The 25,979-nt window shown below is 37.8% G+C and overlaps 1 protein-coding gene across 2 annotated transcripts; it reads left to right on the forward strand.

Moving 5' to 3' along the window:
* Positions 1–1,427: 1,427 nt before the first annotated feature.
* On the forward strand, positions 1,428–16,263 carry RAP2C (RAP2C, member of RAS oncogene family). Of its 2 annotated transcripts, XR_006742006.1 has the most exons (5): positions 1,428–1,623; positions 1,748–2,483; positions 4,912–5,224; positions 8,020–8,198; positions 13,733–16,263. XR_006742006.1 is itself a non-coding variant. In XM_036443368.2 (4 exons), exons 2-3 carry the CDS (start codon positions 2,211–2,213, stop codon positions 5,188–5,190), a joined length of 552 nt encoding a protein of 183 aa, XP_036299261.1. In that variant the 5' UTR covers positions 1,430–1,623; positions 1,748–2,210; the 3' UTR covers positions 5,191–5,224; positions 13,733–16,263. The 2 variants fall into 2 exon arrangements, 1 of the variants encoding a protein (XP_036299261.1); XM_036443368.2 differs by lacking the exon at positions 8,020–8,198 and having other exon boundaries at positions 1,430–1,623.
* Positions 16,264–25,979: the final 9,716 nt, after the last annotated feature.

The raw sequence follows: 25,979 nt of genomic DNA on the forward strand, positions 1-25,979 counted from the left end.
GCCAAACCTCTTCCAGCAGAGGGCAGTGTCTCGGATATCAGGAGAGACCCGGGCCAGCTGGAACCAGAGCTGAGGACTTCACTGGACTGATTGCACCAGCCCTAGGCTGAAGAGAAATTGAACTAAACTGTCCTTTGGATACTGTAAGTGACTTTGGGGAATACTCAGGGAGAGACACAGTAGAACTTCTTTACACTACTGTGATTTGCTTGTTTTCTGTTATCTAAAAATTTGAATTAGGTAATATTTTTATGTATGCATTCTGACCATTAGGGCTTGCAGGCAAGGAATTTGGAGTCAATTTAACAGGAGTGGCCATGAAGTCTCACAGGTTTCTGGGTGCCTGCCAGAATCAAAGAGGGAGTGACATTCCTAAAATATAACCTAGCTTTCTGGGCCCGTGGATCTGACACAAAGTTTACAAATAGTAAGAAGCACCAATTTTATCTAAAAATAGAAAGTTAGTGTTTAACACCAGAGACCTTCCCTTTGGAATTTCAATGACTGTGAAGGATGGCTGTTAAAAACTTTAACGAGGGAAAACCAGCCATACAAATTGCTGTGTATGCAGATAATGAAAGAATCAAAGTTGCTAATCTGCAGGAATAAACAACTTCCAATCAAATCTTCCCTGAATAGTGTTTACCTTTCCTGCTGTTCGAATCAAAGAAAAGCAAAGCTGAGTTGGAGTACCTGTGAAGTCTATTTGCATTCCTTTTGCTTTCTGAGCCTGGTGACAAGAAAGAGGAGTGATTTTGGCAGTTGCTGGTAGATTTGTTAGATTTGTCAGAGGAGAAAAGTACTGTGTATTTAATTAAAAAGTACTGTGTATTTATTTGTCAGGCTCAGCTAAGTCAAACACACCACACAGGGAATCAGAAGTCTGGGGGTCATCTGCATGCATTTCTTAGAAACAAACTATCATTTGAAAGAGATACCAGCAAAGAGAGTAAACTTTCTTGGCTGTTTTATTTCCCTCGCCACTTCTAGCCCAGGGATGTTTGGCGTTCTCCGGTCGTTAGGTAATTATTGGCTGTCCGGTGCAGGCCAGCGAGCTCAGCAAGTACTCAGGCGGAGCTGAGGGCAGCTGAGACGAGGAGGGGCTTCCATGGCTTTGGGGTGGGACTGGCAGCAGCAGCAGCAGCAGCAGGATCGGCAGCAGCTGCGGGCTGGCGCGGAAAGCAAGGGCGCCGGAGGTCCTCGGAGAGGCCCTTGGCCAAGGCCAAGGCCACGGCCACGGCGCGGCCCACAAACACTCCCCGGCCGTCTGGCTCGGCAGGGCGCGGCCGGAGCGCCAGGGGCCTCGCTCCGGAGAGGTGGGACTTTCCCCACCGGAAGTGATCCTGCCCCGACTCGGGGAACTGGGGCACCTCGAGCTCGTGTGACAGGGAAACCCTTCCGGGTGTGTGCCGGGGGTGGGGTGGGGGGTGGGGGGTGGGGGAGGAAAAAAAAGAGGTGGGTTTGCCTGGAGTCTCTGCGGGCCGTTGCCTCCGGGACGGCACCCGCCCCCCTCCCCCCTGCGAACGACAGCGCCGGGCGGCGGCGATCCGGAGGGGCCGGCCCGTAGCCATGGCCTTGGCTTCCTAGAGCCTCCCGGGCGGCCAGGCGGGTGCAGACAGTGGGGTAAGCGGCGAAGGCTGCGTTGGCCGAGACAGCCGGTCCGGGGGGGATAGGGGGTGCTGGGGAGGCTGCTGGTTTGGGGCGGGGAGGCCAGGCGGGTAACGCGCACCCCTTTCTCCCATCCCAGGCCGGACAACGCCCGCGGGAGTCGCGGCCCTGAGACCCGCCCGGCGGCAGCGAAGGGGGCAGAGAGCCCGCAGGCCCGAGAGCAGGAAGCGGGGTCCCCGGGCCCCTTTGTGTGAAGGGCGGGGGAGGGGTGGGGGCAGCCGGTGGCTGCGGACTCCTCCGGCACCCGCCTGCCCCTGGGGCGCCCGATCCGCAGCCCCCAGCCCTGGCCTCGAGGGGCGCGTTTCTGCTCCCCACGCCCCCTGTTTACCATCTCCTCCCCACCCACCCCGACACTGCGCTCTTGCTCTTTCCCCTCCCCCCGCCTTTAACTTCCTCTTCTTTCCCCGTCGGGGCCCTCCGCTCCTCGGCTCTCTCCTCCCCAGATCGCAGATTTCCGCCCATCTTCCGCCTCCCCAGCCGCGCCGCAGCTAGCGGGGCGCTCTTTCTCCTTCCTCGTGGGCGAGTGGGTTTAGGGGAGACTCATGAGGGAATACAAGGTGGTGGTGTTAGGGAGCGGAGGGGTTGGCAAATCTGCCCTGACTGTGCAGTTTGTCACCGGGACTTTCATTGAGAAATATGACCCCACCATTGAAGATTTCTACCGCAAAGAGATCGAAGTGGACTCGTCGCCGTCGGTGCTGGAGATCCTGGACACCGCAGGGACCGAGCAGTTTGCCTCCATGAGAGATCTCTACATCAAAAACGGTCAAGGTTTCATCCTGGTGTACAGTCTCGTGAATCAACAGTCTTTTCAGGTAACCGGGCGAAGTTTTGTCATTTGTTCCGAGGGGGTGTGGTGAGCCTGCTTTTACTTCTGGTTTGCGCGAGCCTCGCGCTAATGACTATGTTTTGCTTCTGAAAGTTAGACATGGCGCATTCTTGAGGTTACCCCTGGTGTGAAAAAGTATTGGGTTGTTTCCATAGAGAGGAGTAAAATAACAACTGTCAACAAATATTTTAAACTTTTTTTTTAAGCCAAAGAAAAGTGAAAAAGAAATGTCATTCCGTGTGTATTTAGTTTGGAATGTAACTTTATGAAGTTGATTGTTCAGTTCAACAAGTATTGATTAGTATACTCAACAAAACGTTAGCAAATAACCTCGGGTAAATACATCATCTTGGAAGGAAAATTATTTGGAGCCTAATATCTGTTGCATATGTAATTGCTTTGTGATTGCTTTCCCCCACCCCTTCTCTGGGCTCACCCAAGTTTCTCAGCCAGCTTCATAAATCTTAGTGCTGCAAGACAAACTCGAGACCTGCCTTCTAGGCATTTTACTTACTTACTTGGGGCATGTGAAGGGAAAATTACTAATTGCAAATGTAGAAAGCCCCTTCTTTTCTCCAGTTATCCAAAGTGTTTCTGATAACACTGACTATATTTATCAAAAGTACAGGGGTCTGGGAACGTTGAACAAATGCAGATTTATAATCCCGCCTGGGTGGCCAAACTGGAGATGGTCCAGTTTCCTCGGAAAATCTGTCCTGTCCTCCATTAGGAGAAAGACCAAAGGTTTAACATTATTTTAAGAGATGCAATAAATGTTGCTATTTATTCCTTGAAAATAACCTCCTATTGACCCATTATATTGACCTCCATTGATTTAGGAAATTGATATTTTTCTACATTTAATGGTATTCAGTTAATGCTCCTTACTTGAGACATTAAGTAGTTTAGTCAAGGCAATGTGATAATTCCACTATTCTTAGTATTTTAAAGTGCTATAGTGAACTTTTTCAGTAACCAGATATAGCACTTAAGGATTTTTTTTCTTTTACAGATAATAATTCTGGGTGAATGAAAAAAAGTTATATTGACCAAACTCAGGTCCATCTTATGTAGGCTTAAATTCCAAAGCAAGAATATCATAACAGCATTTCCCCCCCAGAAGTACTAAAGGTGCTATTTGGCAGGCATTTTCTTTCTGAAGGATCTTGGGAAATTTGTTATTCTATTAGCTGACTCCTTGAGGCTGGAAATCTTTTGAAGGGTTTTTCATAAGATTTCAATTATATCTACTTCTGTTATAGCCATAAATACGGAGTGAAAAATCTGCCATTATTTCAACAGAGACTTAAACACTTTTAAACCCAAATGCCATAAAATTGGATTCTCAGCTGAACTTGAGTTTCCATGAAGATGCAGGGGAAAAGAAACTTAACCTAGGAGATTGAATTGATAAGTGATCATATAAAATTGTTGCAAATATCAAATAACTATGTTTTTTGTAAAATTTTACAGCCCCTTCTTTTTTTCTTCATCCTACCTGTGAAAATTCTATTTACTGTAACTATTTAAATTAATCACATATTTATATTTCAGTTAAAACTTTTAAGTTATGAAAAATAAAAAAGTGTAATGTTAGTATAAAATCTATGATATTGTCTTTAATCATACCTCCCCTCCAAGTTGGAGAATTGCTAAAGCTCTTATCTTTTGTGATTAGTTGTAACTACTTAGAAAAAAATAATACACTTGGGGGGAAATTCAAGTTGTAAACCCAAATATAGGCAAAGAAAAGTGTGACTTTTTTTCACCCAGACTCTCACCTGCCTGTCCATCCCAGGAGCTGCTCATTGTTACAATAGTTTCCATTATATTTAACATATTTTAAAGTATTTAATTTTACCGAGATAAAAATATACCATTAAATTTAAAATGAAACTTATAAGTGCAAGAATCTATTTTTAACTTTCTTCTAGGCATAACACAGTGTTTTTCCACCTTAAACACTTTTCTCTCAAGTGCTCTTACTAAATGGCTAGGAATGCATAGATGCTACAATCCTGTGCTAGGATATCAAGTGTTAGGAGGAGTGATGACAAGCTGGCAGGTTTAAGGAGATGGGCAAACACCTTTATGTATGAATGGATTCATCATATTTGGGAACTTTTTAAATCAGTATAAACTGTGGCAAAGAAGTGATTAAGTGAATCCTAAAGTTAGTGTGTAACCTACATTTTATATTCTTGACAGAAATCCAGCAGGTAGAGTCTGTGGAAATAATCAAGTTCCAACTTTACTGTAGAAAATTACATTTTCTCTATTTGGGTGTGTGGTTTTATTTTGGATTCAGCTTTCTTTACTCGCCGAGGTGTGAGCTCTTAGGAGATAGCAATACTTCTGTTTTGGTTATGCAAACGGCATAATTTTTTCTTTTCTTTTTGTGATTGTTTGAATAGGATATCAAGCCAATGAGAGATCAGATTGTCAGAGTGAAGAGATATGAAAAAGTCCCGCTAATCCTAGTAGGAAATAAAGTGGATCTGGAACCAGAAAGAGAGGTTATGTCTTCAGAAGGCAGAGCTCTGGCTCAAGAATGGGGCTGTCCTTTCATGGAGACATCGGCAAAAAGTAAATCAATGGTGGATGAACTTTTTGCTGAGATCGTCAGGCAAATGAACTATTCATCCCTGCCCGAGAAGCAAGATCAGTGTTGTACAACTTGTGTTGTCCAGTAAAAAAGATAACCTCAATCATGGCCATACCGAGCAGGTTAGTCATTGATGGAATCTTATGAACCAGAGAGTGTTTTGTTTTTGATCATATATAACAAAGCCGGTTAACGTTGAAACACATTGTGCTACCTTCAATTTCTTTATTTTTAAAGTAACATTTCCCTTTGCCCAAAATAGTCAACATTCAATGCTGAATGCCTGAAAAATACAGATAAGGGAAACAAAGGTAAGAAATTGCTTGTACTACCATCAGAAGATTTATTTTTTTTCAAGTGAGGTACTGTTCTCTTTCTGCTTGATTGATAGCATTCCTATGGGGTGGAGTGAATTAAAGGATAATACACCTTTTCAGAGTTTTGGTGATTTAGCATACAAAATCCACAAGAGAGCATCCGGCAATAATTTTAGAAGATGATTAGTTTTGTTCTCTATACTTTTCTATGCTTGACTAGAGAGCTGCTATAATTGAAATCATCAATTTACTAATCACCCAAATGCTTGATTTAACAGAATGATTACTTAATCAAGTTCATCTTCTGTACCTGGCACTTGAGCGACTTAAGTCAGTTCTGATAATAACAAATTATAGTGGCACAGTGTACCTTGACTTCATGAATATATAGTTCAAATGAGAATCTGGCACAATCATCTGTGATGTGTTAGAAGTAACAGTTCTAAGCCTAGTGAATGTTCTTATTAATTTTAATGAATAACAAACAGAATAATAACAAAACCTTGAAACTTCATTGAATTAAATAATGACTTAACATTTTTTCAAATGAATGAGTTTTTGGAAAAGTTGATGTACACTGAGTGGCCAGATTATTATGATCTCTGAATGCATAATAATCTGGCCACTCTTGTGTGTGTGTGTGTGTGTGTGTGTGTGTGTACATGAATTCATGCACGGGTGGGGTTTGGCCAGTCTGGCCAGAGGGAGGGGACACGGGCCAAGTTGGCTGGCCTGCCTGCTGGTCTAACTACTGGTCCAGGGGACCATTTGCATATTAGCCTTTTATTATATAGTATATACACTGAGTGGCCAGATTATTATGCGTTCAGAGATCATAACAATTTGGCCACTCAATGTATACTACTTACTGAGCATTTAAAATTAGATTATTTATTCATATCATGATTTTTAAATCTAGACATAAAAAATGGGCAAATAAACTCACTTAGTAACATTTAGATAATGTGATAAAACAACGAATAGTCTGGATGACTGAGAAATCACAGCAAATGCCAGACTAGCCCGACAACATTAGGAATGGGACTGATTATTTTGAGCCAAGACTGACCTCAAGTCTAGAAGGCAATGCTACAAATGGCAACAGGCGTCTCATATTTCAGTGATGATTTCTAATCAGAGGTCTGGCTTCATGTACTCCCTGGACAAAAGACTAACTAATGGCCCCTAACTCATCTTTTCAGACAAGAGCTCCTGTCAGGTAGTATCATCTTTCAAAAGGAAGGATGACAACAGTGTTTTATTCAAAATGATTTCACTCATCAACTTTCCAGCATACCAGAATTTGATGGAAACTCATTTATTTTCTTATACCTATATAAAATCACTGTTCAGACTGTAGTCCAGCATGTTTTGCTGATAGTATTGCACTTACAGTATAGTCTTTTGAGGCAGTAACAAGCATATATAGGTGATTGAGACTCATGTTCTTGTTTCTATAATCTCTCATCTTAAACTATAAGCCAGCTTCAAGTTTGAACAAGTTCTGTATAGTGATTATATCTTCACCAGTATGTTCTATTTCTCTTCCTGACGCTTTAAACTGGGCAAATGACAAAAGCGTACATGTTTTAGTTTAATCATTAAAAAAAAAATCAACCAGTTCTCAAAAATATTACCAATTTTCTTTCTACCATTATTATAGACAGCTATAGAAAGTAAACAGAATAAAATTGGTCTCAGGCAAATCAGCAAATGGGCAATTTCTAAAGTGATTTTTAAGTCTTATTGTGGATTATTACTGAGTTAATTTTAGTTTATTATTAGTTTTTAAGTGAAAGCGAAGTGTATTGAGAGATAAATAGATTCCCTTTAGCAGGGAGGGAACCCAAGTAGGTATCCTGAATTTATTTTATTTTGTAACTTTTGCGACCAAATTACTTTTAATTCATTTGGTTACCTACAAGAATGATTAAATATCTTTTTTATATTTCAAACCAAGTCTGTTTACATATTTTGTTAACTAATATACTAAAAATCAGAAAATATTGATACTAATAATTGCTCATTTTTTAATAATGGCTCAAGTTGCCTGTGTAGTTTTTTGTTTGGTTTTCGTTTTTGTAAGCAGAATACACTGTTGAAAGAGTGAACCACAAAATAAAACCTCTAACCAGCTGAATTTCTGAAAATATTAAAGGGAATCCATGATCAAGATCTTTTAGAACAGCACATTATATGTAATTTTTAATATTCCGTCAAATAAGATTGAACTGATGTGTATTGAAATCTGTAATCTGAGGTCTAGAAAATTTGTGGTTGTACTTCTTGCTCACTATTTACCTAAAAAAATTCTCAATCCTGTAGCTTAAGTCATGAAACTCAGTCCCAAATCTGGATTGAATATCCAACTTTGACAAGTAAAGGTGATTTGAGAAATGCTATCCTTAATATTAAGAAGAGTACCTTGTCCACGTTAGAAATAGTAAGACTTGAGTTAAGTCAGAAGTACATGATGGTTAAAAGGGAAAAATCAGTGCTCTATGAATTGCTTCTGATAATTCCTCACATTTATTTCTTAGCACCTTTCAGTTTGGGTCACCACTCTCTTGCCCAACACCTGTTATCTGCATGGCTTTCAGGATTGTTTCCTCACCTTTCAACCTCCCACTGGCAGTAATCTTAGTGTAAGTTTGGATTCAGAGCCAGATTCTTTAAGTAGTGCTTTCATGGCTGGTTTCCTTACTGACCCAAGGAGCCTGCCATCAAGTGCACTGAAGGACCGTTTTTACTGGGCAGCAGCATTGTAATAGAAACCCAGGTCAGTGTTGTGGCCTGTTTCACTTTTACCAACTGCATCAGAGAAGCTTTACTAGCTCCTCTGTGTTGGTGTGAATAATTGATAGATGGCTGTTTTGGTATCTATACTGTTGTTGAGAATGTTGGGTGTTTTGTGAATCTCAATGATATAAAAGAATTAAATTACACTATTGGGGGGACCAGGAAAAGGAGAGATGACATCCAGTTCGAGCTGGTTTCTCAACATTCAGGGCTTTTTGTTGCAGTGGGTGTAGAATGTTTAGCAGCATCCCTGTATTAGATGGCAGTAACATCCCCCACCCCCAAGTTGTGACAAGCAGGAATATCTCCTGACATGGGCAAATATCTCCTAGGGGAGAAAAATTCCCACTGGCTAAGAACCACTGATTTAGATGAATGGGGGAGCAGTAGCATTTGAGCCAGGCCTTAAAGAATAGGGGGGCAATGAAGGGGAAATGGGGAGGCATCTGTAATACTTGCAACAATAAATATTTTTTAAAAGAATAGGTAGGGTGTGAGTGGGTCGGCAATGGTTAGAGGTGATTCCAAACAAAGGGAATGCCAAAAAGAAGTACAATAATATCCTAAAATATTGTGTTGATTTCCTGAAAGGAAGGTGGAAAGTGCAGTAAAGTTATCCCTTAAATGTGACAATATGGTAAATACCCTTTTGGCAAATAGACTCTTCTAAAAGATTAGTTTTCAGGGATTCCTATATCCCAGTCCCATATTGGCAAAAGTTATTAAAAATGTGTTCTTCGCTAAACACTGAGTGGCCAGATTATTATGATCTCTGAATGCATAATAATCTGGCCACTCAGTGTGTGTGTGTGTGTGTGTGTGTGTGTGTGTGTGTGTGTGTGTGTGTGTATTAGAGGCCCAGTGCATGAATTCATGTATGGGTGGGGTTTGGCCAGTCTGGCCAGGGGGAGGGGACATGGGCCAAGTTGGCTGGCCTGCCTGCTGGTCGAACTGGTCAAAGGGACAATTTGCATATTAGCCTTTTATTATATAGTATATACACTGAGTGGCCAGATTATTATGCGTTCAGAGATCATAATAATCTGGCCACTCAGTGTAGCTTAAAGATCTCCTGCAAAATTTGATCTTATTTTCTCCATGAATTATGGAAAGGGTTCTCTCAAAGAGATAAATGGTGCATAAGAGTACCAAACGCCAGGAATCAAGCTGAAAGAACAAAGATCATTATTTATGTCAGCCTCAGTTCATTATATATGTCATCCCGAAGAAAAGGGGAGATTCTTAATTCAAGACTAGCACATCATTTCACGTGGCAGCAGAATGCCTGGGATGTTAACAAAAGCTCCTGAAAGGCTGAACAATTTATTAATGTCATTTTAGTCTAGCTGGCCTTACTATTTCTAAAAACTGGAATTGATTAGTATTTTAATTTTTTTAATAAATGTGTGGAATCAATTGCTTCTATTATTTTTTTCATCTTTTACTTAGATATGATAGTCTGGGGAGTTAGCATTTGTGAGGAGAAAACATGAAAATTAAATAACATTGTATATTTTAAAGTGCTGGCATTTTCATATCAAAGTTAAATATTAATGATCCCAGTAAAACACTGGGGTGGAATTCTGTTGCAGAAGTTACAGTTTAGATAGATACCTCCCTCCCCAGCCCTATTTTGCTCATCACTTTGAGTGGGGAAAGTAGCTTATTTTAAATGCTCACCAGTTCAAAATGAGCCTGTGGCATGGTGGCTCTGAATGGAGGAGAAGGCATGCTTTACTGGTAATATGTACGATAAAGACCTGCAATGGCCCTAGGGTAGAAGGGGGGGCACAGAGTTGCCTTTTCTTTCTGCCCTACTAATTCTCTCAGACCTTTACTAACCCCTACAAGGTTCACGGTTTGTGACTGTTCAGAGTGAATAGGTGCTTAGTTAGACCTGCTTTGGGTGTTAAAGTGTTTGGTGATTAGAATTACTCTTTTCTTTAAAATATCTGTTCCCTCTTTAATTGCTTCCTTTAACCTCAAGATTAGGCTTTTATTGCAGAATGAAATGCATGGGAGCCATTCAGTTTTACTTCATTACCTCTGTGGCTTAGAATGAACCGTCAGTAGAATTAAGAAAAATTGCATCATGGGGTTGGAGAATTGCCACCCAGGAAGTATTCTAGCCATACTACAGGAAAGATTCCCCTCATGGGATTTTTTTCTCAGTATAATTATAAAATCCCGAAGATAATATCATTAAGAAAAACTTATCCTATCAAAAGCATACCCCAAAATTCTTTTGATTAATCACAGTCTTAGGAATATTGGATACAGCAAAAGCAATTTAGAGTTGAGGGGAACAGTGCCCTCCCCACCTGGTCTAATTCACAGTTAGCAGCTAGGATCAAATCATTGGGCTCACACTGCTACTGCTTATTATCAGTGGACATGGTCATACTATCTGAGATCTCAGAATCGAACTCGTCATAATTTAAACTTAAAGATATGTTATTTTATATCAGGACATAAGAAAAGTTGCTTATCCCTCCCCTTCTACCCTGGGTTCACATAAACTATTGGAGTGCATGTTCTCCTTAAAGCAATGTTCCACTTTCTTTCAAGGATTCTGTTTCATAGTTCAGCTTTTGCTCTCTGTGTTTAGTGGGTAACTGGTGAGCACTTTTAATTAGAGTCCTCCCACTCCACCCCCAATAAGTTTTAAGTTTATTATGCAAATGAGGATAGAGAAACAAGATTATTTAACAAAAATATAGCTTCTATCAACAGAATTCCAGCCTAGTGTTTTGCCATTGTAATCAAAATTTATATTGGATATGAAAATGCAGAGTAAAAAATGTGATGGGTAATTTAGTTTTAAATTTTTTTGTAAAATCCTCAGAATATTATATGTTTAAAATGAAAAAAAAAAAACTTAAAATCAATTATGATTTCATATTTATATTTGCTAAAAATAATGCCAACAAGTCCATTATATTCAATATGTAGAAATGGTAAGTGCAGCTCACCTAAAAAATCACTCATAAACTGTTAAGCCTTTCAGGAGCCCTTGTTAAAATCTCAGGCATTCTGCTGCCACACGAAATGATGTGCTAGTCTTGAATCAAGAATCTCCCTTTTTCTTCATGCTGACATAAATAATGGTCTTTGTTCTTTCAGTCCTGTGTTTGGTACTCTCATGTACCAATTTATCCCACTTATGAGACCCTGTTTCATAATTTCCTGGGCAAAAAGTTTGGCCTGTTGTTTGGGGTTTTTCTTTGGCTTTTCCATAACAAAATCTAATTAGAAAAAAGTGTAAACTGTTATGAAAGAGTTTGAACAGAGGCTTCCAGAGTTAAGATTTGTTGGGTGTCTTGCTGGAAACTTGAGAGTGAGGATGAGGATCACTTGTGTTCTATCTTTCAAGAAGCAAGTTATACTTTTGCAAAGTGTCTGCAACATCTTGGGAATTAAAAAATATGAGTTTGACCAGCTGCCTATAAAGCTTCTAGAATGTTTTTTAAATGAATGAGAGGTTTTAGTACAGTGAAAATTTTGCTGTCACAGTGAGAAGTAATAACATTTATATTTTACATCTTATGAAATGCTAATCTGAGACTGTCCTTCTCGCTTAATATAAGTTTTTGCTTCAATATTTATTACTCCATAGATTTAAAATGTATTACCCTCTTGAAAGTAGCTGTAATTACTACTCTGTTTATTTAAAGGTATGCCTCCTATTAAGATTGTCAAGTATGGCTCAGAATTTATCTGTCTCTTTAAGTTCACTGGAGTATTGTCATCCTATGGAATATTGATGGAGCAAATGTTAACCAGGTTTTTAGAGGGTGGGAAATAATGCATATTTCACATTTTATTTAATGTACATCATGGTTAATAAGCTAGTTTGTATTCTTAAGGTTTATTTTAGCTAGAAATAATCAGTTTCCTCAGTCTGATTTCAGGGAATGCCTGAATTATTAAATCATCACATAATACAAGTTTTCACTGTTTCAGAGACATAATCATATTTGAAAATCCAAAATCTTTATAATTGTTTAATTTGAAAAACGTGGATTAAAATGTATAGCAAACTTACTAATACAAATTAATTGAGGAAAGTTTACTGTGAATTATGGAAATAACTTCCCAGAGAATTGCATGTATGACATATTGTTGTGTTCAAATAGGTATGAAAGTTTAAATGAGCGTAAAAAAATGGGTATCAAAGATATAATCCTGATCTTGTAGAAATTTGTAACAGTTGAGAAATGAAAAACTGCCTTATATTTCACATATTACTTTATGATATTTACTAAACATCTGGTGAAAGAATTTTTACGCTTATTTTAATAATGAAGAAACTGAACTTGCCCAAACTTAAATAACCAGTGTTCCAATTAACACTTTCCTTTAATGCAAAAATTTTTTTTTAATTTAATTGGAAAAATGTTTTTATAATAATTTCTAGAGAAAAACTTTTGCCTATTTTTCCTAATGTGTTTAGGTGACAGAATTGCAACAGTAATGAGCAGAGAGACATTTTTTAAAAGTAATTATTTTATGATATAGCTTCTAATAAAGAATTCTCTCAGGTTCTTTGAATACAAATAAAAATGTAGCTGTCAAATGATATTGAAATTCTGCATGTATAAACATTGGCAGAGCCCTTAGATTACCATAAATTGGTTTCACTTGACAGTCTTTCATAGTTGCTATTCTACTATTTGTTTCTGGCTTTTTTTTTTTTTTTTTACATTTTTAAAAAATTTTCTACATTAGATATAAATGTAATTCTACTCTCCTAGAAGCTATTTAGTGACCCAGCACAGTTACAGGACATTGTGCCTGAATAATAGACACCCGCGCTCTCTGATATTAATTAGAAGGGCAGAAGTCTAATAATAGTAAGAGCAGAGACTGAGACATCCCAATCATAGAAGTTCCTGTGGTTGGGAGAATGTCCAAAAAGGACAGACCTGAGTAGAATTTATGAACTCCTGTCAGCAGCATATCTCAAGTCAGGGCATCTAGTAGGTGCTCAATAGCTAAACCCTGATGGATTACATTTTCGTATTTTAAATTCTCAAAAAACAAAACTCCTACATTTTGGGAAAGTTTTGTTCACATACTTATTTTAGCATATAAATAGTATTTAATTCTAATACCATTTTCCATTAAAAATAAACATATCAAATGCAAAGTAGAAATAACATGTGCCACTTTTATACTGCAAGATCTTTTAAACCAGTAAGAGCATTTTTATATTGTATGATGTATAATACAACCATGAAATATAATAGTATTTAAAAAATAAACTAGGGTAGTTACATATGTGCAGTATATTATATTCAATACATCATTATAGTGTTTCTACTTTTTATTGACTTTTATGGACCATGGAAAATTACTTTTTTACTTAAAGTGATGGTGAACACAGTACAATTTGACCTTGAGATAGTTATTCTGATACCACTTCCATATGTAAATAGCTCTGTTGTCATTGTTCTCATTTTAAATGGTAATCTGTGTTACTATATTTTTATGACATTTTTATCTTAATTGCAGATAAAACTCAGAGGAAATTTGCACAGATGCTGCTTTGGAGAACTTTACAACCTGGGTTGCAGAACTGAGCCTTGGTAAACCTGTCTCTATTACAGTATGTTGCCATACATCTAATTAAGTGCATAAGGTCTTTGGCTTCAAGATCCATTGACCTTAAATAGAAATGCTTAGCACGTTTACCATATGTTTAAAATCTATTCTTTACCAATCAGTCCTTTTGTAGCTTTCTAAGTTCGTATTGATGGCTAATATACAAGAATTAATTTTTAATATTTTAATTGATTTCTTTAATCAGTTTCTCAACTTGTATTTATTAAATACTCAAACTCAGTATTACCTACTCAATGCCTTTTAAAAGAAAGTTATAATGGAGAAAAAAAATTGAGCCTTAAACAAATGGTTACTTCTGTATATTACCTCGTACCAGTGCTTCATCCTATTTGTAAAATTTTTCTCCTTTAAATGGTTGGTTAATACTTTGAGACTTTGTTTACGTGTGGCAGTGTTGTAAAAAAAACAATATCAGGTTTTCACCTGAATGGATGAAATATCCCTTTTCTTCAAGTGCAGTTTGTAATGTATTTTTGTAGTTAACATGTTCTGAAAGTCACAATTGGTATTTGAAATTGACTGTAGAGCATTTAGCTGAAGAGTTAAATATTTGATTCCATTAGGTTTTCACATGTGTTAATCTCATTTACAGCATCAAATTGCAGCAGTAACATTTTCCTTTCTGTTAAGATCTAAATTTAGTTATGACCTACTTAGCAATGCCTTTGAAAAGGGATATTGTATCCATGGTAAATTAATTGTATATCTAAACAGAGATAGCTCAGCTTTGCCTATCAGGCTTGTAATTGACATCTAATAGACTTCTGCACATGTAAAATTGAATTCAAGTAAAATCATATACACTTTTCTAGTTCTTAATATTTGTCTTTCCAAATAATAGTTTAAAGCAATATTGTTAAAGTTTTCTTGCACTATCACAATTGCTTTTTAGTTATTTTAAAGAAGCATGTTCGTAGTAGAGACGAAAATCTGTGTATCAGGAGGATAGCGCCAAGTCTCTGGGCTTTTTTTTTTTTTTTTTTTTTTTTTTTTCAAATGTGCTTCTAATAGCCATTGCCTTCCATGTTGTTTACCTAATCAGCACATTGTGTCTGAATACTTGAACATTTTATCAATAACACAGATATAGAAACAGAAAGAAAGGAAATTTTTAAGGAATAATCTTTTGGTTCAGTTTTAACATCATGATAAATGCTTTTTCTAGCAATGAATTTAACATTTTTGTAAGTTTGACAGTATTTTGGTTTTGGGTTTTTTATTTGATTTAGTTGTGTGCATTTAATTTGCAGAAGTTAATAACTGCAGCTCACCTACTGCACCAAAGTTCTTGATTTTAGGAGCCCAGCTTTAGTCATTTGAACATGCTTCTAAATAAAACAAAATTAAAAAAACCAAAACTATACTTTTCGTCTATAATAATAGCTCAATAACTTTGTCAAGGAAAGGTCTGATATATGCAGTGATGGTTTATTGAAGGGTGTGGCAATTTTAAATTTATATTGTGTGTGACGTTCAAATAAAGTGATATCTACATTCATGTGATTTATTGGTCAGCATGGCCATTAATTATTGCATAGAAATTGATTAAACTTTGATTTCCTTTTTTTAAATCGTGTTGCATTTGATTCCTGATCAAATTCCCTCAAAGTGAACCCTTGATCTTAAGTTTTAAATTTTATCTATCCTGAGATTATAAGGATAGAGGCAAAACATTGTTTCTTATTTATTAACTGCTTGAAATGAATATCTAATTTAAGTTTGCACTTTAATACCAAACTTAAAACCAAACACTCAAAGTTGGTTAAGTGATTGTGGTTCATCTTTATTAGCTGTGTGAAATCTAAAGGAATCAAATAATTCATGATGATTTAAATTTTCTGCAGATAGATTTTTTTATACAGTTTCTTTCCTATGGATAGTTTTTTTTTTCATTTCCTCTCTTTCTCCCTCTGGCTCCCTCCCTTTCTCCCTTCCTCCCTCCCTATCTCTCTCTGTCACTAACCTCAGCAGGAAATTTAACTTGAATTCACTTAGGATCACAGGAATCAGGGGAAAGTGATTTAAAGGTGGTTTCTCCAGCACATTTTAAGAAAAGGGACCAAAAGTTATTTTAGCTTCCTTAATAGATTGCATGTCAAGTTGCTTATTAGGAAAATAAATTAATATTAAATGCAATATATGTCTTGTCTTTACTATGGCATCTGTTTAGGAGTTGTTCAAATCACTGCAGTAGGGCTCTGCAAATAAAATCATGTAGCCTATTATGGATCTAATGTACTGTAACTTTATCAATAAAAGCTAAAAATCTCAAATAACAAGTACAAACATTGAACAATGATCTATAAAGATTTGTAAAAGTAAAATTTTTCCAATAGATTTCATTCTTGTCATTTTGTAAGACGACCCTGCAGTCCACCTGTTTGTAACTTTTTTAATAAAATAGACATATGTATTACTGAGGTTGATTTCTTGAATTATTTGCTGTATTGCTACTTATTCTAGATTTGCTAGTTTATAAATCTCTCATAACTGAAAGACATTACATTTTATGAAAATGATAATGGGTATTACAGTACATGTTTAAACAAGTTAAATGTTCACTTGTGTCCTTAGTCACTATTCTGGCATATGTGGGGGAAATTGTTATATATCTTGAAATGTGTGTTTAATCAATTGAATAACAAATAAATTAGAAATTATAAAAAATGGGTAAAAGAATAATACATATGAAGTGACCCCATACATCTGTTGGCTAGGAATTGTCCAAGTATTAGGTAGTTTCAGATGGTATTAAACAATATTATCAAATTTGAAATGCTTAATCAATTATTTTAATTATCATTTTGTTTTATCCAGTGAGAAGTTTAATAATGCACTGCCATAACTCAATGATTTTAAATTGATAAACTGAATAGATGTTTTAACCTCTAGGTTTTTTAAACTCAATCTTTTTTAAACAGTTGGACAGTTCTGTCTATCTGAATGTATATGAAATGGATTAATCTTTTTGTAAAAATGTTCATGCTTATATGCCTGTGTTATGATACATAGAAAATATCTTATATTACCATTGATTACTGGTCCTTAGTTGGGCACCAAACACCCCCATGTATACTTTTTTTTAATATAAATTTAAATTCTTTATTGTTTAAAGTATTACATATGTATCTTTTTTTTCCCCCCCATTGATTACTCCCTGGCCTCTCCCACCTCCCAACACAATCCCTCACCCTCCTACTGTCTGTGTCCATTACCCCATGTATACTTTACTAGATGCTGTCCTTGAAGTATTAAACCCTTTTCTACAATGACATGGACACTCATGATTTCAGGGGCCTCTCCCTTCCCTCTGAAGGAGTAGTATTCCTTCATTCAGCAAAATGTTAACATTTTTTTGTGTGTGTGGAGTGGGAGTAAGGAGAGATTTATTGATTGAGAATGTGCCACCCAAGAAGATGGGAGAACTTGTGGTGCCTCAAATCCATTTTAAGGAAGTACAATGTTCACACCTCTTTTATGTCAAGGGAAGGGGGAATGGGAGGGGCAAGAGGTGATTGACAGTAGACATCTGGCTGCCATCAGGATCCAAGAAAGATTTGACACAGGATTCCTGCAAATCTTTGATAAATAATCATTATTTTTGTACTTCTCAGGAGATGCACCTTCTGGTTAAGGAGCTGGTTTTGTAAAACTGAAGCAAGCAGAATTCCTCTAATGATTAGCATATTTATATGCAAGATTGAGCAGAAGCCTGAAGGCCATGGGAACAACTCAAGAGATGAACAGATGGAGTCACATAGGCCGGGCATTCCACTCTGTTATAATTACCCCCTTTTTGTTCATTCCTTAATCTTGAGGGAAATAGGACAACTGAGTCCAGGTTCAATTAAGAGGTAGGGTTAGCTTTAAGACTGAGTCAGATTTGTATGCCTATTGTGCCCCTCTTATCAGGTTCTCACAATGTTATGTGCTCATCTCTTTTTCAATGGTCCCTGAGTAAAGTTAACATTTTTAACCAAGTGAATAACAGAGAGGGGGTGAGAGGATGGAGTAGGGCAATGTTTCCCAAACTTTTGACATACGTGTACCCCTTGTGTAATTTTCGTAACGCTGAGTACCCCTCGTACTCACGAGAACGTAGAATTAGGCGCAGCTAAGCACGGTGCAGTGCATATCCCCACCAAACTTCGGTGCAGTGCGTACCCCCACCAAACTCTTCCCTGTACCCCTGGGGTACGCGTACCACACTTTGGGAAACACTGGAGTAGGGTAAGAGCTAAGGGATACTACCATGATGAGCCAAATAAGTGTTGAATATCAGTAGGGTACTCTGTCACAGCCAGGTGACCTTTGTTTCTTTCCCTTCTCTACCCTCTTCCTGTTCTTATCCAGGGAGAAGATTCATTTAGTCTTTACACTCCTCCAGGATATAGCAGCTTGGGTTCAAGATCCAAGGTTGTAAGACTTTTTGCTGAGAAAAGGGACCATTTTCCAGATAGGCTACTGCTTGCAAATATATCTATCATTTAAACCTTTCTGCTATCTGACTTCATTTTCCGTTTTGTTATTGATGAAACCAAGGCTCAGGAAAGTTATGACTTCAGATCATAAAGGCAAGGTCACACAATTAAAATGTTGTCAAAAGTTCTTTCAGACAAGCTATAAAACAATTCATCATTGGGTATAGTCAAATAGGTGCTGTTAAAATTAAAAAAAACTCATGGAAACAAGAAGTAAGAAATCACTTAAATCACAATGATAGTCCATATGTAACAATACTGTGGGTCTTATTTAAAAGTAATATATTTGTTATATTGCTAAGAGTTTGTATAAGACATAAGCTATTTTCATTATAACTATTTTTCTTTGGAAAGGCAATTGTCTTAAATCAGGATTTGGCAGCCTTTGGCCACTAGGAAGAATCCAGCCCAGTTAGTGCCAAAAAAACTGTAGCTAGATTTAGCAGCTGTATCCTGAATCTATTGCAGAGCTCAGCTGCACCCTTTTGCTACCTTAACGTATCATATTTGAATGGAGATCTGGAAGCACAGCTGATCCCAGAGACATCCTTTGTCAGCGGTGACCTACGTCTGTGCTTATAAGCATTACTATCTATACCTGCCCAAGATTCCGTATTCTCAAACCCAGTGGTCCTGCTATTATAATTCATGAGTTTTCCCCCATAGACTGTGAACTTGAATGCAGAGCTTTGCCTAAGTCCTCTCTTCATACACAGTGCTTACTTTCAGTGTAGTATAGGTGTTCAAAAATGTTTTTTTTTTAATTATATCACAATCAGTGTGGCAGATGGGTGTTCACTTTTCAGAAAATTCTAATTCAAACATTTCCTACTGTTCATTTTCATTTCTAGTATTTAGGTAACATGATAAAGACCTTTTCTCCCCCATCTTCATCCTTTGCAGCACTAAGTTTGTTGGTAGTTTTTTTGTTTTGTTTTGTTTTGTTTTTTGAGGGGAGTGGGTTGCCCCTTGTTTGCTTGGCTTTCTGTTTGCTTATAATAGAAGTACTTGTTTCTAGACTCACTTCCAAGGGAAATGTATACCAGAGAGAATTGGTCCATGAGGGCATAACGTAAATATGGATTGAAAGACCTTGAGTCTGAGATTAAATCCTCCAAGACTCTTGGGAGAAGAATACAATCAAGAAAGAGTATTTACTGTCCATCTCTGAATTTCCTTTCCCGTAGATTGCAAAGCTGACTCAAACCTATCCCAGCCTGATTCTTAGACAAGTCAGAGGAATGTTCATATTGGCTCCCAAAAGTCTCTCAAATATTTCCCCTTTAATGAGGCAATAATTCCTATTTTCCCTGCAAAACCTCAGGTGATTCCCCTACTATATCCCTGCAGTCATCCTCTCCATCTTTCCTTTAATCCTTGTTTCCATTCCCGTAGCATACCTATCAACTAACTTGTACCCCAATGTAACCAAACTTCTACCCTTCCCCTCCTTTTTTTTCTATATGAAGCTTAAGATAGTTTTATATGAGTAGTAAAACTAATAGAGGTAAGATTTCTTACTTAGGGTCCCCCAGTCTCGAGACTTAATATCAAGTCCTTTGACACCAATAGTTGGAGACGTTTTCAGGTTGGCCTTAAGCCAATTTAAGGTTATCCCCAAAATATCAGCCCTAATGTATATACTTCAATATCTGTGATCTGTGCAGTCTGCCATATAACTGGAGACTTTCTGATGCCCCAGAAAGTCCTCCAGGAATTGGCTCCTGAGACTCTACAGTCTAGATTAGGGGTGTCGAACTCAATCAGAGAAGGGGCCAAAATCTAAAATCCAGCCTAAATCGCGGGCCGAATGGTTTACTGAACAGTCATAAACTGTCATTGTGATGGAAACGCAGCGGAGTGCAGTGAAGACAGCGCGGTGCGGGCCACATTGCAAGGCCTGGCGGGACGGATTTGGCCCGCGGGCCTTGTGTTTGACACATGTGGTCTAGATACTTAGACTCATGCTGTAAGCTCCAGGAAATGTCCTGAAATTAGTAGTTTGAAGCTCCTTCCAGCTACCCTAAAGTATAGGCGGGGGTGGGGCATGGGATGGGTATGATGGAGGAAAGACTTAAGCCATGTTGAACTTTTCTTGGAGCTTGAAAGTGGATATGTGTCAAATCTACAATTGAGAAATATCAAGATATCTGAGGGTGCTGACCCTTCAGTGAATTCCAGTTTGGGGGTCATTGTTCCTCTGTTTAAGAGGTAGCACCGGGAAGCCCTAATACCAGTAGACACAGTTTTTGTGATTTCCCTCGAGTCCCTCTTTTGGACATTTCTATGGCTAGCCTTAGAAAAATCCCCAGATGAGGTAGAGACAATATGCTGTGCCTCAAGATACCTCTACAAGTGTTTTTGGTCTTTTGCTCAGGCCCCAAAATACACAGAACGGGAGGAGTGGATATATAAAAGGTAAACGCAAGGCTTTTATTACACGGCTTGGTTGCAAGCTGAGTCCACAGCAGGTGCTTGAGTCCCACTCACTATGCCCTGGAGATTAAAGCCCTGGCTCTCTAACCCAACAGAAGTCTGAGCTATAAGCTTTTCACTCTCCAGCTGGCTAAAAAGAATAGTTGCAATGACCTCAGAATGGAACTCTGGCCCAGAAAAGAGTGACTTCCCTTTATCAGTAAATAGTTGCTTGGTGAGAAAGATAACTTTTCTAAACAAAAAGGGACAGGATGGTCAGTGCCTTCGTTTAACTCCATTTAACTGAACTTCTAAGTATGTGCCACGCATTGTGCTATGAGTGAAGTTTATAAGAGGAATGTAATACGGCCTTATCTTCTGGGGGAGCTTGCATTCTTGTCTGGGAGACGACCTTGCAAGCAATAATTATGAAGCAGTGTGATGTATCCTCTAATATCAGCATGTACCAGCCGCCAGGGAGCCCACGGTAGGAAAATTTGTTCTCTGTAGGGTTCAAGAGAAGGTCAAAGGAAGTTACTTTATGAGTTGATTCTTGATGGCTGAGAAGGAATTTGCACTCAGGGCATTTTAGATAGACTTCAGGGAAGGAGACTGAGAAAAAGTATGGACCCTGAATATTCCTGGAAGGCTCTGAAGGCCTTGAATTAGCAAGTGTTGCAAACCGGGTAGGCTGAACACAGTAGAAAGAGGAGATGGGACATGAGGCTGGAGAGCAGCACAGGCTGCAATATGAGGGTCTTGAACATTAGAGGAGTTTTCCTGGCAGGGATGGAGAGCTGCTGGCAGGCTGCAACAGGAGACGAGCAGAAATAGGTGATTTAGAAAAATACCAAAGTGGAGGATAAACTGTAGGTGATTTGCCTGAGACTAGGAGACCTATTAGACCACAACAATTATATAAATGAGAAAGAGCAGTAATAGGGCAAAATTATGGTGATAAATTTGCCTCAAAATATGAACTCAAGTCACAAATATGATCTTATAAAATTATTCTGCTCAAAGTTTTCTCTTGATTCCCCAGGATATATGGCATAAAGCAAGGACTTTCAGATTCTAACTTGGCCTATCTCTATAACCTCATTGTTTTCTATGCCTCCTTTCAGAACCTACGATCTAGTCCCAATGACTCCAAACTTGTTGCTGGTTTCCATGGCTAGTTCCCAACAAGCCCTAACCATTCACATTTCCATACCTTTGCAGGAACTATTTCCATCAAAATATTTTCTTTTCAATGTCCTCCCATAGGGAATTCTTACTCATTCTTCAAGACATACAGTTTCTGTGGATCCCTGATCTCCTTCCCGCCCTCCCTCCCTTTTCCTCCTCTCCCTCTTCCCTCTAGTGTGCATAGCATCTAGTGAATATTTACCACCTTATTTCAAACTAATCTATTTACATGGCTGTCTCCCAAACAAGACAATCAACTTCTCTTAGAAAAAATGGATTCTTTTGCACCAAGCACATCATTAGACGTATAGAGGGGTTCAATGAATGCTGAGTGATGAAATTAATTTTGATAGTTGAATTGATAAGACTACACGTGATTATTGGTTAATAATGAAGAAGATTAGAACCTAAGTAGTTTCTAGTTTGAGTAAATGGACAGTCCTAAATAATCTGGTGTCCTCATAGTTTCCCCTGCCTCTACTCCTCAACCACTCTAATCCTTCCTTCATAAAGTAGACAGTGATCATATACAAATGTAAATATATTCCCGATTCTTCCCCAGCATAAAACTCCCCAATGGCTCCTTATCATTATCAGATTTAATCTCAACTTCATAGCATGGCCTGACCCTTGCCAACTTGTCCATCTCAGATTCCTGTTTTTCATGTCATCACATCTTTGCTTTAATATCATATGCCTTTGTAGTTTTTTTGCATTCTCTCTCATGATTTTATGCATTATCTTTCTTCAATATGAAAGTCTTTTCCTATTTTTATTTGCCTATTTCCCACTCATACATTAAAGTTGCTTATTTGTCTCCCTTTTCTATTATATAAGCTAAGCTCTAAAGGGAAATGATTATGTCTCATTTAATAGTTACCTCAGTACTTATCACAAAACAGGTATTCAGTAAAGATTTGTTGAACTGAATTTAACTGGGTAGATAATGATACTATTACTAGAGCTGTCATAAAGCAGGAGGTGGTGGTAGGAGTAGTTGAGAATATAGTAGGTGGTGTGATTTTAGTATGTGAATTACCCATGTCTAAGGACATACAGGTGGGAAGGTACAATGGGAAATTTCCATGATATCTCTAAGGACAAGCTTCTATCTGTGCCCATTCATGGAGTGACACCAAAAGCAGATCCAATCACTGTTTCTAGTTAAGCTGGGTGATGTCAGCCTCCAACATACATCAATACCAAATCCACACCCAATGCAGAAAAGTCAAATTTCTGGTTTTCTCTGCCTTTTTCTCTGTGCTTGAAGGTGGGGATTGTATATAGAAGGTAAGGATTTGTTTTCTTCCATCAGCCTCAATCAAGGTTTTAGCCAAAGTCAAAGTTAATATAGGCTTCTGAAAGCCTTTAAATCTTTGCAAACTATGTATGCAAATTTCTGCCCTTCTCCAAATCAGAATGCTTCTTACTCTTAAAGAATATGTCTTTTCCCATCTTTTATGTGTATATTTACATCGGTGCCCAAATATCTTTCTTTGATGTAAGCAGATACTTACAGGCTTCACTTTCTTTTTATTTCTTATCTCCAGTTTGTTTGTTTTTCCATTTTTTATTAAGGTATTATATGTGTACATATCTTACCATTGCCCCACCTCCCAAACATGCCCTCACCCCACAGAGTTTTGTGTCCATTGGTTATACTTATATGCATGCACACAAGTCTTTTGGTTGGTTGATCTCTTATCTCCCTTATCTCTCCCTAATCTTCCCACTGTAATTTGACTTTCTGTTACTGTCTTTGTATCTATCAGTTTGTTCAGCAGATTATAATTTTCTTTATTGTCCATAAATGAGTGAGATCATGTGGTATTTTTCTTTCATTGACTGGCTTATTTCACTCAGCATGATGCTCTCCAATTCCATCCAGCTGCTGCAAATGGTGAGAATTCCATTTTTTGGCAGCATAGTATTCCATTGTATAGATGTACCATAGTTTTCTGATCCAGTCATCTGCTGATGGGCACCTAGGCTGTTCCCAAATCTTGGCTATTGTAAATTGTGCTGTTATGAACATTTGGGTGCATATATCCTTTCTTATTGGTGTTTCCAGTTTCTAAGGATATATTCCTAGGAGTGGGATTACTGGGTCAAGTGGGAGTTCCATTTTTAGTTTTTTGAGGAAACTCCATACTGTTCTCTACAGTGGCTGCACCAGCTTACATTCCCACCAGCAGTTCACACATTCCCACCAGCAGTGCACGAGTGTTCCTTTTTCTCCGCATCCTTGCCAACACTTGTCGTTTGTTGATTTGTTGATGATAGCCATTCTGACAGGTGTGAGATGGCATCTCATTGTCCTTTTGATTTGCTTCTCTCGGATAATTGGTGACTTTGAGCATGTTGTCATGTGTCTCTTGGCCTTCCTTCTGTCTTCTTTCAAAAAGATTCTATTTAGGTCCATTGCCCATTTCATTATTGGATCATTTATCCTCCTTTTTGCCTGTAGATGTTGGAGATTAAACCTTTATCAGTAATAACATTTGCAAATATGTTCTCCCATACAGTGGGATTTCTTATTGTTTTATTGATAGTTTCTTTTGATGTGAATAAGCTTTTTACTTTGATGTAGTCCCATTTATTTATTTTCTCTTTAGCTTCCATTGCCCTAGGGGGCAGTATCAGTGAAGAAGTTCTTTTGGCATATGTCTGAGATTTTGCTACCTGTGGATTCCTCTGGTATTTTTATGGTTTCCTGTCTTATGCTTAATTTCTGTATCCATTTTGAGTTTATTTTTGTGTAAGTTGGTGGTCTCATTTCATTCTTTTGCATGTATCTGTCCAGTTTTCCCTACACCATTTTTTGAAGAGACTGTCTTGACTCCATTGTATGTTCATGCCTCCTTTGTCAAATAGTAACTGAGCATAGTGATTTGGGTTGATATCTGGATTCTCTATTCTACTCCATTGATCTATATGTCTGTTCTTGTGACAGTACCATGCTGTTTTGAGAACAGTTGCTTTGTAATACAGCTTAAAATCTTGTATTGAGATCCCTCCTACTTTGTTCTTTCTCAGGATTGTTGTGGCTATTTGGGGTCTTTTTTTATTTTTTATTCCAGATGAATTTTTGAAGAGTTCTTTCTAGGTCTGTGAAGTATGCCATTGGTATTTTAATGGGGATTACATTGAATCTATATATTGCTTTGGGTAATATGGACATTTCAATGACATTGATTCTACCAATCCATGAACATGGTATGTTCTTCCATCTGTTTACATCCTCCTCTATCTCTTTTCAGTGTCCTGTAGTTTTCCGTGTATAGGTCTTTTACCTCCTTAGTTAAGTTTATTCCTAGGTATCTTAATTTTTTTGGTGCGATGGTAAATGGCATTCCTTTTTTAGTCTCTGTTTCTGTAAGTTCACTATTGGTGTATATAGAAAGGCCATAGATTTCTTGGCATTAATTTTGTATCCTGCTACATTGCCAAATTTATTTATTAAGTCTATTAGTTTTTTGATGGAGTCCTTTGGCTTTTTTTATGTACACTATCATGTCATCTGCAAATAAGGTCAGTTTTACTTCTTCTTTTCCAATTTGGATGCCTTTTATTTCTTCTTCTTGTCTAATTGCAATGGCTAATACTTCCAGTACTATGTCAAACAGGAGTTGTGAGAGTGGGCATCCCTGTCTTGTTCCTGTTTTTAGGGGAACTGGGTTTTTTTGTGTGTGTTTTTTTTTTTTTTTCCCATTGAGAATGATGTTAGCTGTGGGTTTATCATATATAACTTTTATTATGTTTAAGTATGATCCTTCTATTCCCACCTTGTTGAGAGTTTTTATCAAGAAGGAGTGTTGGATTTTGTCAAATACTTTTTCTGCATCAATTGATATGACTATGTGATTTTTATCTCTCAGTTTGTTTATGTGATGTATCACGTTAATTGATTTGTGGATATTGTACCATCCTTGCATTTCTGGGATAAATCCTACTTGGTCATGGTGTATGATCTTTCTAATGTACTGCTGGAGCCGATTTGTTAGAATTTTGTTGAGGATTTTGGCATCTATGTTCATGAGGGATATTGGCCT

Source organism: Pipistrellus kuhlii, unplaced genomic scaffold (assembly GCF_014108245.1).
Source record: "Pipistrellus kuhlii isolate mPipKuh1 unplaced genomic scaffold, mPipKuh1.p scaffold_m20_p_19, whole genome shotgun sequence".
In the NCBI taxonomy this organism is placed as follows: Eukaryota; Metazoa; Chordata; class Mammalia; order Chiroptera; family Vespertilionidae; genus Pipistrellus; species Pipistrellus kuhlii.